Consider the following 10908-nt stretch of genomic DNA (forward strand, 5'->3'; position numbering starts at 1 on the left):
ATAAAGAACTGGCTGGATGGTCACACTCAGAGAGTGGTGGTCAACGGCTCAATGTCTGAGTGGAGACCAGTGACAAGTGGCGTTCCTCAGGGGTCGGTGTTGGGACCTGTGCTGTTTAACATCTTTGTCAGTGACATGGACAGTGGGATTGAGGGCACCGTCACCAAGTTTGCCGATGACACCAAGTGGTGCGTTCAACACGCTGGAGGGAAGGGATGCCATCCAGAGGGACCTGGACAGGCTGGAGAGGTGGGCCACTGCCAACCTCATGGAGTTCAACAAGGCCAAGTGCAAGGTCCTGCACATGGGTCGGGGCAATCCCACATACAAGTACAGGCTGGGCAGAGACTGGATTGGGAGTGGATTGCAAAGTGGCCCAGTGGCAGATGAGTCATCAGACACAGAAGCGCCAGTGTACTGTGTGGCAGGCTTTCAGGTAGCGTTCGTGATGCTGGGAGTCTGTTGGGATACAACTGCATGTTAAAATCATGAGTGAGTTATGCAATGACAGCCAGTAATTGAAGTACACAGATCATGCTAATGCATTATTTCTTCTACAAGCTTCACAGCCTTTGATGAGGAGCTTGTTATATATTGCAAATCATCTGAAATTAAAAGTATAGCGAAATTGGTTCATTTTTCCTGTCCCCTTTCACCCAGCCCTCCAGTAAAGCTGTGCAGGGACACTACGCTGAACTAAATCTTAAGGTGGTAGAATACGTGTCCTCATTAAAGATACTGCAAAATGCTGCTAAGTGTAGTGGTAATATTGTGACTTGGCGTTCTAGTGTTACATTGATCAATTTCCATTTCCAACATGATAAAGCTGACATGGCCTGTGGTCCCCAAAGGTGTTTGGGAAGGAAATTTTTTTTTTTTTTATAATTAGAGCATTTAATTGTAATTGATGGTGCGTGTCAGCCTCTGTCCCAGTAGGGCTTACAGCTGCAGCTCCAGAAGAAATGAGAATTCCCTGTGTGACCCTGATGGCTTCTATACCATGAAATCTTTTTCTTTATAGTATTGAAGTTAAAAGCGACACGCACCTTTTCCAGTCAGATATTGGAAGCATCTGTGCTAATGCTAGATCATGTTGAATAGAACTAAAGCTTTCTGGGTTAACATCTTCATATTATTAAAAAAAATAAACAACTCAACAACCCAATATATATATTTTAAATAGCACACAAGATTGCAGCTGGTTTGGTAAATCCCAAAGTTTAAGCTGCAGTGATGTCTTTTTTTCACCAATATCTCTACAGTTTATAACCACTGCTGTCTGTGACTTCGATGATTCTATGATTAAATTGAAAGCAGGGAGGTTTAGATTAGATATCAGGAAGTTGTTCTTCACGAAGAGGGTGGTGAGGCACTGGAACAGGTTTCCCAGAGATGTTGTGGATGCCCCATCCCTGGAAGTGTTCAAGGCCAGGCTGGATGTGGCTTTGAGCAACCTGGTCTAGTGGAAGGTGTCCCTGCCCATGGCAGGGGGGTTGGAACTAGATGATCTTTGGGGTCCCTTCCAACCCAAACCGTTCTATGATTCTATGATTCGATGTGGCAGTAGCAGTAATGGAGATGCCTGTGCAGATGGGGTTCCAGGTAGCCAGCTGCAGCTTAGGGTTGTCTTATGTAGCTGTCTGAGAAGGACCACGTCCAGCAGCGTTTGAAGCGCTGGTTTCTCTCCTCCTGGTCTAGCTTAGTGCTCGCCCCCATGCTGTTGCCAGTGGGGTACAGGGATAGCGGTTTGACAAAAATCAGTGACAAAGAAAGGAGTGGAGGACTTATCTGTGGCTGGTTGTTTTTTCAGTGTTTCACTGTTTGGTTAACACCAACATGACTTTGCGTGTGATTCCAGTATCTGAAGGGGCTACAAGGGTGCCGGGAGAGGACTTTTTACAAGAGCCTGTAGTGATAGGACGAGGGGTAATGGGTACAAATTGAAAACAGGGAGGGTTGGGTTAGATATCAGGAAGAAATTCTTCACAGAGAGGGTGGTGAGGCACTGGCACAGGTTGCCCAGAGATGTTGTGGATGCCCCATCCCTGGCTGTCTTCAAGGCCAGGCTGGATGAGGCTTTGAGCAACCTGGTCTAGTGGAAGATGTCCCTGCCCATGTCAGGGGGGTTGGAACTAGATGATCTTTAAGGTCCCTTCCAACCCAAACCATCCTGTGATTCTATGATTGCAACACTGGTGAGGTATTTTATTCCACTCTGGTAATAGCATTATTTGAGCCTCTGAGCAGCACTGAAACACAAGAAGTTACTGGAACCACATCTCTGCCATTCCAGCTCTTACTTCTGCTCTCAGAAAAATTGCTGAATGATTTTGATGCCTTTTATAGAAAGTCTTAGCAGGAGCAAGACAATCTTCTACAGAAATGGGCTACAGCAGAAATATTTCAGTAGCAGATTGGATGAATATACTTTCTGGCCAGCACAGGTAGTATGAAGGGTAAACTCCTCGCAGAATTCTTCAGATAAAGATAGATGCACCAAGAGGCCTGATTGAAGTCTCTTATCTTAGGTAATTTAACTTATATGGTGTGTTTTGGCATTTAAGACTTTTTATGGAGTGAAGTTCCAATATAAATTCGAAGCACTAAGACTGTCCTGCATGATTCAGATCAGAGACTTGGCGTTGGAATGATTGGAAAATAGCACATCCCTTCATGTACTTCTTTTCCTTCTCTCTTGCTCTTGCAAAAGCAAAAATCCTGTGCACAGGTAACGGATGCTGTGCAGAGAGTCTTTTTTTGTGTAGCATAGATGAAAATGTCTTTTTTTTAAAGTTTATATTGAAGATTGTAAACACGAATCAATAAAAATGGAATTATCTATAAAAGACAGAAATACAGAAAACATCGTTACATAGAAAGAAATTTCTGCTCCTTCAGATGTGGTGTTGGTCTTCAGGCAGTGAGTTATTGTTAGAGGACAATAACACATGCACCAACTGCATGGGGGGTTTTGTGCATAAAATGATCTTTCGTTGTTTCTTTGTCAGATTCTGATTTTGTTGTTATACCTCTCCACCACTTTGAACAAGAGAAATTGTTGTTTTGGCTTATATGAACTATGCCACCTCTGTCACCAGAAGAGAAGAACTGAATAAGAGAATCAACAGGAAAAAATCGATTTGCACATGCTATTCCCAGGCTTTTATGGCTCTGCTAAGGGACAGTGGTACAAAGCAGCCACTGACTTCCACTGTCCCTTTATAAGCAAGAAACTGAGCAAGTTACTAGTTTACTGTGTGGTTAACCATGCAGGAAAACTTTATTTTTTTAGTTGCTGAAAGACTCAAAGTTCTTACCTGTTTGTGGCAGAGTAAAGTAATTTATGATGATTTGTTTGGCTGGGTACTTGTAGAGACATATTTTTACAAGGCTATCTTGTGCTGCTTGAATTCCAACTTTAATGTCTTGAAATGGAAAACTTGTTTTTTACTACAAAGTCTCTTTCATGAAAGGATGTCATCAATTAAGAAAGCTTAAGTTTGATATGCCTGGCAAAAGACGGCTCTTGCACAGGAAGCTTTTGAAAACTGTGCTGCATATCACAGTTATCCTGAAACCTGGATTTCCTAGCAAAATCTGTCATACTTCTACATGAGAAAAAGTTGTGAAAGACAATTGTAAGGGAATTGATGCTACACTCCATATTTTAGATTATTGGACTAATACTGTGCCAAGACAAAGAAATATCAATGCAGTAAATAAAGGAAATACTCATGCTGATGGAATCAAGTATTGATTTAAGAAAGGGTCAAAAATTTGCTGTGTGCTGTAAACAAAAAACCAGTTACTAGCTGCTAATGTCTGCTGGTGTTTGTTTATTTTCTTAGAGATTTTCAAGATTCCTGAAAGCGGTAGGATTGCAAAATATGTATGACTACAGTCTTACTTTATTTGCTAAGAAATGACTATAAGAAAAATAGATACTCTGTAAATTATATGATTTGGCGTGAGGATAGACAAAAATTGACTTGAAAATACTCTGCTCCAGAATGAAGGATACTTGAGCATATTTATAATCCTCTTTTCGAAAAGCTAAGCAGAATTTCAGTGCCATATATTATTTCAGTTGGAGGGAACTGACCTGTGTGAGCTCTCAGTAATTCCTTGACTCGGGCTAAGGGTAACTTTCATTGTTAAGGATCTGCCTCTGTTTTTATTGGCTTTCAGTGATCAGACTGGGTAAGGACTAATCATCTTTAGAAGCTGAAGAATTTGTACAGCTTGTAGGAAAGATGTGAAGACAAACTCATCAATTAAAAGGAAAAAAAAAAATGTGTTTTTTTATCAGTCTCTGTGGGATAAATGTATCTCCAGCAGCACAACCTCCATCTGCTGCTGTTTTACAAATGTGACTGTATTTGTATACCTTCAGGCAAACCATGCAAAGCATCATTATGTGGCATAATAAATTCAGGTTTTGAACTCTGTAGCATGCTCTTCTGGTCTAAAGGACAGTACCTGGAGCATTGAGACAGCTTTGATTTGTAAAATTCATTACAGAAAGAGACTTGGGAAAATTATATTGTGTCCTTTGCTGTCACTGGATGACTGTTGCACGGTATATTTGCTTTTGGTGAGAAAGAAGCTCAGGGTCATGATGCTCTGAAGCCTTGCTGAGTGTGTTTGTGCGAAGTCTGTTCACTAGAGGTCTGAAGTTGGAAGAGAGAGGTAGTGAAGCATAAGTGGGTGCAGAAGCTACAAACCCATGGAAGGCTTTGCTTGGGCTTCAGTGGTGCTAAGGAAGGGGAGCTCTTGCAATGGAATGGCTGGGTGATCACGTTGTCCTTGGGTCCAGCGGGACCTGTGTTCTCCTTTGTCAGTCGTCGTCTGTATTCGTATAATAACCAGCTGCATTGTTAATGTGCAAGGACTGGTTGTTTTTTATAAGACACTTTTTTGTTTCTTTTAAACTAGAAAGATGAAAACTACAGAAGCCTACCACGAGATACTAGTAGCTGGTCTAACCAGTTTCAGAGAGACAATGCTCGTTCATCGTTAAGTGCCAGTCATCCCATGGTGGACAAGTGGCTGGAGAGGCAAGAACAGGTAATATATATGTGTATATATATTACTTTATCAATCTAATCCTTATGCTACTCCAAGCTATTACAAAGAAGTGTAATCTTACATGATAAAGGCTCTCTAAGAATAATTTAAGCACCAGCAGTATGCTGACTAAATTTGTATGGGATTCCTTCTGCTTCCAAAAAAAAAAACACCTGCATTAAGACTGAAATGGACAGCTGCAAATTATGTAATTTTGGAGTCATAAACACATTTATATAGTATGTGGAGTGCTGCTGTTCTTCACAGCTGATACCAACAGGGTTATTTTAATTGGAGAGTATTATTTTGATAAATTTTGCCACTGAAAGTTAATATTACTACAGAATAGCCAAATGTGGGTCAGTTTTGGCACTGCTCTTTTAAGTGTGTATTATACTTAACATTGTAAATATATTAATTATAAATTTGACGACAGTGTTATATTTATTTAGTGTACATTTGTACTTCTGATCTTGGGCTTTTTTTGGGACACTAAATAATTACCTTTTTTTATTAATAAGATGGTAATCATAGAGGTTTAAAGGTCTTAAAGTGACTGCTAGGTAATTTTAATTTATGTATTTTTGTGTCTGAAATTTTCCAAGAAGAGCTTTCAAATGTAAAATGAAAATGCATCTTTACTACGGAGACTGGAAATATAATAGGAAGCCTGTGTATAGGATAGTGCATATGTAGGTTTATAACCTCATTTTTCTTCTTTATACAATGTGACATGAAAACATAAGGCTTTTGCATTGAACACAGATTTGTATTTTACAGCAATAGGGCATAAAACCAGAATGTGCTTTATACAGAGGAGCTTCAAAATGAAATTTGCGATTTGACACAGCTCAAGCTTCTTAAGCTGTGCCTTGTGAACAGAGGGGAAGGTTTAGAGTCCTACACTAGGCTGCTGTCCTGGGACTGGTCTCCCTCACCCACAAATCCCATACCTGTATTTAAAGTCCAGCATTGCCAAATCCTAGGATATTCCAAACATTCTTTATTCAACCTCATTTGTAGTTAAAAAGGAGCTTATGTATTATCACAGAGTATAAAAACCTAAAAAAACCCAAATGTGAGCTATTAACTATTTTAGTATCTTTTAATTAGTTGTGGATTCATTTAGAATTCTGTGTTTTATGCAGAAAACTGTCTTTGGTCCTTGTGTGTTTTCCTCTGCACATTTAATGATAGTGGCAGTTACGTTACTATTTTCCTCTCAAAAGATGCAGAGTTAGTGCAGACTAGTTTAGCTACTGTTTTTGTATCTGCCTGCGTGGAAATGGAAAGCTGGTGCCCAAATTCGAAGGCATCTCCTGTGACGGTTCTGCTTGTTTGATGTTTTCGAGGCATATTTCCATGCGTCATTAGATTTTCACTATGGCAGTTCATGAAACTGTTGTCTCAGCAAAAGAAGTTGGATTAGGAATCTTAATTGTGATTGTCTTATAAAATGTTTGGTATATGAATATTTTAATGTATGAAGTTTTATATTAAGTTTTGTGCTGATTTTGGTCTCTGAACAGCTTAACTATTTCAATTTATTAACCAATTAGGTCAATAATTGGGCACTAGCGGTATTCCGGAAGCATATTTCTTACCTGAATTAACAGGTTGAAGTCTGAAATTCCAATTCTCATGTGAAACATGTTCCACTGAGCAAGTTTTCTGCTTTTTTTTTTTGGTTGGTTTGTGGTGGTGTGGGGTTTGTTTTAGTGGTTTGTTTTTCTTTTTTTTTTTCTTTTGGAAAGAGGGTGTTTGGTCTTTAAATGTGTTAATGAATCTGCATGTACCTGGAGGACTAGGATCCTTCTGTAGTTTCCTATCAGCAGGATAATTAATTAGACTGAAGCATGTTTAACAGGGTATGCACAGGAGAAGGAAGCCTGTAGTGAGAGTGGGATGCAGCACAGTCCTGCAGAGAGGGAGGGAAGGGCCTGGCAGGGGATGAAGTAGTTGCAGAGATATTCTTCCACTCTTTTTTGGGATTTAAACTCTAGTATCTTTTCAGTATCCTCTGTGGGCTTTGTGTTTTCTACCTGTTAAGCCTTTCACTTCTGTGTAGGAGAAACTCATGTGATGAGGTTACTGTCTGGCAAAATCAATTAATTTAGCAACTTTCAGTCATGTTCCTGTCTGCTCGACAGAGCTGTGGAGGGGTCTGCACACTCTGCCAGTATGTGCAGGAAAAGCAGCAGACAGCAGGTCTGGCACCAAGGGGAAGGCAGTGATCATGCCAGGAAACCTTCAGGGCAGAACCCATGCTGATACCAGGGGTAATAGTAGTCCTGGTCTAACCTGCCTTTATGGTTCTTTAGAGGAGATAGTAGTAAACACTGGATTCATCTTGCAGGCTCCAGGGGCTTGTTGTTGGATGAAGGCTATTCTGGCTTGGATTGAGTTAAATGTCTCAAAGCCTGCCTCGTCTCTTCCTTTTGAGTATCAGGCAAATACAATTTCCATGATGATCTTTGTCAGCTTCCAACATATGTGAATGATCAGTGGAATTGTGCTTTGAGGAGTGAAGATGTGATGTGCCTGAGAAGTACCATTATTTTTAGGTGGATGACACCTCGTTTCCCGTAAGCAGAACTACGGAGCAAGCTGTGATTCTGCAACATCACACCCTGTTTTGCAGATGAAACTGCAAGAGACCTTGTTTCTAGGAAATCATAATAAGATGCTGTGGCAGGGACTAATAAAGGCATAGAGTTAGATACGTTTGAGTAGTTGTTAGAGAAATAGTTCTGTAAACTTGTCTAGGTTTTAGCGCCTAAAAATGGCGGAACGCATGAAGTCTATTAAAATTCCTGAAAGTAATTGCCTTTGCTCGTATCTATTGTGCTTTACTAGGGCTCTGCTAAATTAGAGTGATACATGAAAGAAGTGGAAAAGATTATTTCTGCTTTCTGAGTCCTTTAAGGTATTCTGGTTGTATATGCTGGTTAGCGAGATCCACGTAAGAATTGTTCCCAGTTAGTTCCAGAGCCCTGTGGTTGTCCACAGGGCAAATGATCCATGTATTTCTCAAGTCCATGAATTAAGTTATGTGAAGGTGTTTGTACCAAAGAATCATTTCATCACTATAAAGCCAAAACTCCAAATACACTTTCAGAATACAGTTAGAAAGTTAAGGATTGTATTTTTATTCTTTTTGCTCAATTATTTCAGTAATTGTCTCCTACAGATTGTCAAGTACTAGCAACAAAATTTACAATCTTATAATTAAGTTCTAAAATATCTTAAGAAACCAGAAGAAGTTGGGTTTTATTCTTCACTTTGTCCTCCACAGCACTTTCTTTGCACCCACAGCAACCAAACTTTGAGGAATAATTGAAAAATCTTATTTCGTCTGAAACTTATTCATATATATGGTAATGTCACTTTTATTTGAGAAATGTTTTTCTCTTCATTTCACCTCAGGACTTGCTCAGGCCCTGATCAAATCTGGACTCATGCTGTTTCATACTAGGCAGACATGAAAAGGGAATGCATCAAAGGGTTAAACTTTTCACCAATTCCTTAAGTACACACAAAGCTTGTCTTGGGTGGTCATTTTAGTTTCCTAAGTCAAATATTGGAACTGGCAGCAATCAAGACACCCTGAACTGAAACAGTATATTCCTTGCTCTGCTGGCAAGGCCTGTTTTGCAGAAGGATTAAGAGCACCCAGCTGTGCTGTGCGCTGGAAAGGGGTGCGAGAGCAACAAGTGGGGGAAATCCTTACAGTGGCCCTACTTAATTATGAAGCGGTTGATCAGATTTGCAAATACAAGATAACTGGTTTAATTAAAACTATATGTAAATCTATATACTTATATATATATTTATATTTGGTATAAATCTGTATTTTTAAGTGCATGAAAGCAAGGTAGGAGATGGAGTAAAATTTCATGGTTGTTACTGAAGAACAGGTCTGATTGCTAAAATCGCAGTAGCTTCTAGTATCTAGCAGAAGCCAGAGATTAAAGCACCTCAAATGTATTCTGAAATGGGAAGAGAAGTTGGTTACTGCTGCTGTCTTCTTGAGCAGAAATGTGCTGTACAGAACACTTCCCGTGAATTATTCTTGCTCATGACATCTGTCCATAGTAATCTGGTACAGTTTCTCCAGTTCCTTCTTCAGTGAGATCAGACGTGCAAATAGCATATGGTCTTGTATCTCCAGCTGTAGAGTACCTGCCTTCAGCTTGTATTTTCAGCAAAATAAGGCCTGGTTTTAATATGATTGAATATACTCTCTCAAAACATTTGGATGCTATAAATTAGTGCGTTTCAGCACTGTCAGTTGGAAAAAAGGTAATCAGAGCCCCAGAGGTAGGTTGGTGAATTTAAACTGCTATTTTCCTGTGGATTCTCATACTCCAGCTTACCCATGTTGTCAAATTTTTCATGCAGCAACAAAAAGTCTACTTCAATTTTATGTCTTAACATTAAAATATAAGGCAGAAATGCAGCTAATTGAATTTGTTTAGTTCTGAATGTTTCATAGAGGTGTGGCTAATATATGTAAGTATTTTTATTTTCACTGGTTTACCTCGTGTTTCTCCTTGTCTGGCAGGTAATTTGGCTTTTGTTTCTAGGTTTTATTTTGACTGTAACTACAATGGCAAGGTCTGCAACTTCTGTGTTTCATGGACTGGAGATGGGGAGGCTTGGGGACTGGGGGTTCTTCTTATCTCAAACTCCTTATATGTAGAGGCTGAAGCTGCAGTAGAAGTTATTGTCAGTAGTAAGGAGCTCTGCCTTAGGATATGGAAAAAACACTAGCTAGACTTCAGTTGGAGGAATGATTTTTAACCGGTTGCCTGATACTCTGTACGATGCCAAGGTAGAGTCTCATTGCTTTCCTCCCTCGCTGAGTGCACACACGTCATAATTCGTCTCTTGTGGTAGCAACCTTAATGAACATAGAACCATGACAGCGTGTAAATCATAAAATGCAAAGATGGTTTTAAAGTTTGTCATATTCCTTAGAAAGAATTTCCATCACAAAGATCGAGGTGTGTGTATGTTAGAAGCTGTAGGCCTAATGTAGTGGCCTGTCTCTTTTTTTGAGGGTCTTCAGTGGATTGAAAGGCGGGATGTGTATGGGTGTACTCAGGAAGCTATCTAGGGTTTGTGAAACCTGGCAGGACTACTCTGAGGCTGATCATGGGAGGAAAGGGACAAGTCCATGGCTTGTGCAGTTTGTTTGTTTTTGCAGGTAGAGCTATGGGACATGGCACGGCTTGGCCCCTGACTTAGCAGTATTAATTAACAGGCCGTAGCTACAACCATGGGCAGGTAGCAGCAGTGAACCCAGTGCATTGGTAGATGATGGATCAGGAGACCTCAAGATGCCACAGCAAGAGTTCCAAGTCTTCCCAGTCCCATATTCACTTGCAGATTCAGCTTTTTTACTACTTGAAATGGGTTCTGGAACACGTGAGCACGCTGGCTTCCACCTAATGGGGGGATTGTCAACACCCTGAGTGCTGCAGCATTGTTTCTTCTGGCTTTTGTACTGTGAAGAAGGTGAAAAGCTTGATTTGGCCCATGTATGTTTTCTCTTGGCTGCTGATGCTACTGTTCCCTTTATTTCTGAATATTGATGAGTTGCTAAATCCTTCAGCTCATTGTCCGCTGTTTCAGTTCTTCCTCTATGTGATGTTTATTACCTTAGAAAAAAACAGTGTGTAGTGTGCTCCAAAATGATAAACCTGTATTTAACTCTTTATAATCTAAATCTGTACATAAAAACATTCAAACTGCTGTTGTGTAGTATTGGAGTCTGGATCTGCATTGAGTCGAGGCATATATGCGATCAGCTGGGTCGTGTCCAGGCCAGACCCTGCT

At 40.1% G+C, this 10908-nt stretch overlaps 1 protein-coding gene across 1 annotated transcript in view; it reads left to right on the forward strand.

Annotated features, from left to right (window-relative positions):
* PARD3 (par-3 family cell polarity regulator) overlaps positions 1–10908 on the forward strand; it is a 141177-nt gene that overhangs the window by 53072 nt on the left and 77197 nt on the right. Inside the window, exon 4 of the mRNA XM_010157936.1 lies at positions 4936–5067. Within this exon, the coding sequence (XP_010156238.1) occupies positions 4936–5067 (132 nt within the window). The remainder of the gene's footprint in view (positions 1–4935; positions 5068–10908) is intronic.

This window comes from Eurypyga helias, unplaced genomic scaffold (genome assembly GCF_000690775.1).
Source record: "Eurypyga helias isolate BGI_N326 unplaced genomic scaffold, ASM69077v1 scaffold11408, whole genome shotgun sequence".
Lineage (NCBI taxonomy): Eukaryota > Metazoa > Chordata > Aves > Eurypygiformes > Eurypygidae > Eurypyga > Eurypyga helias.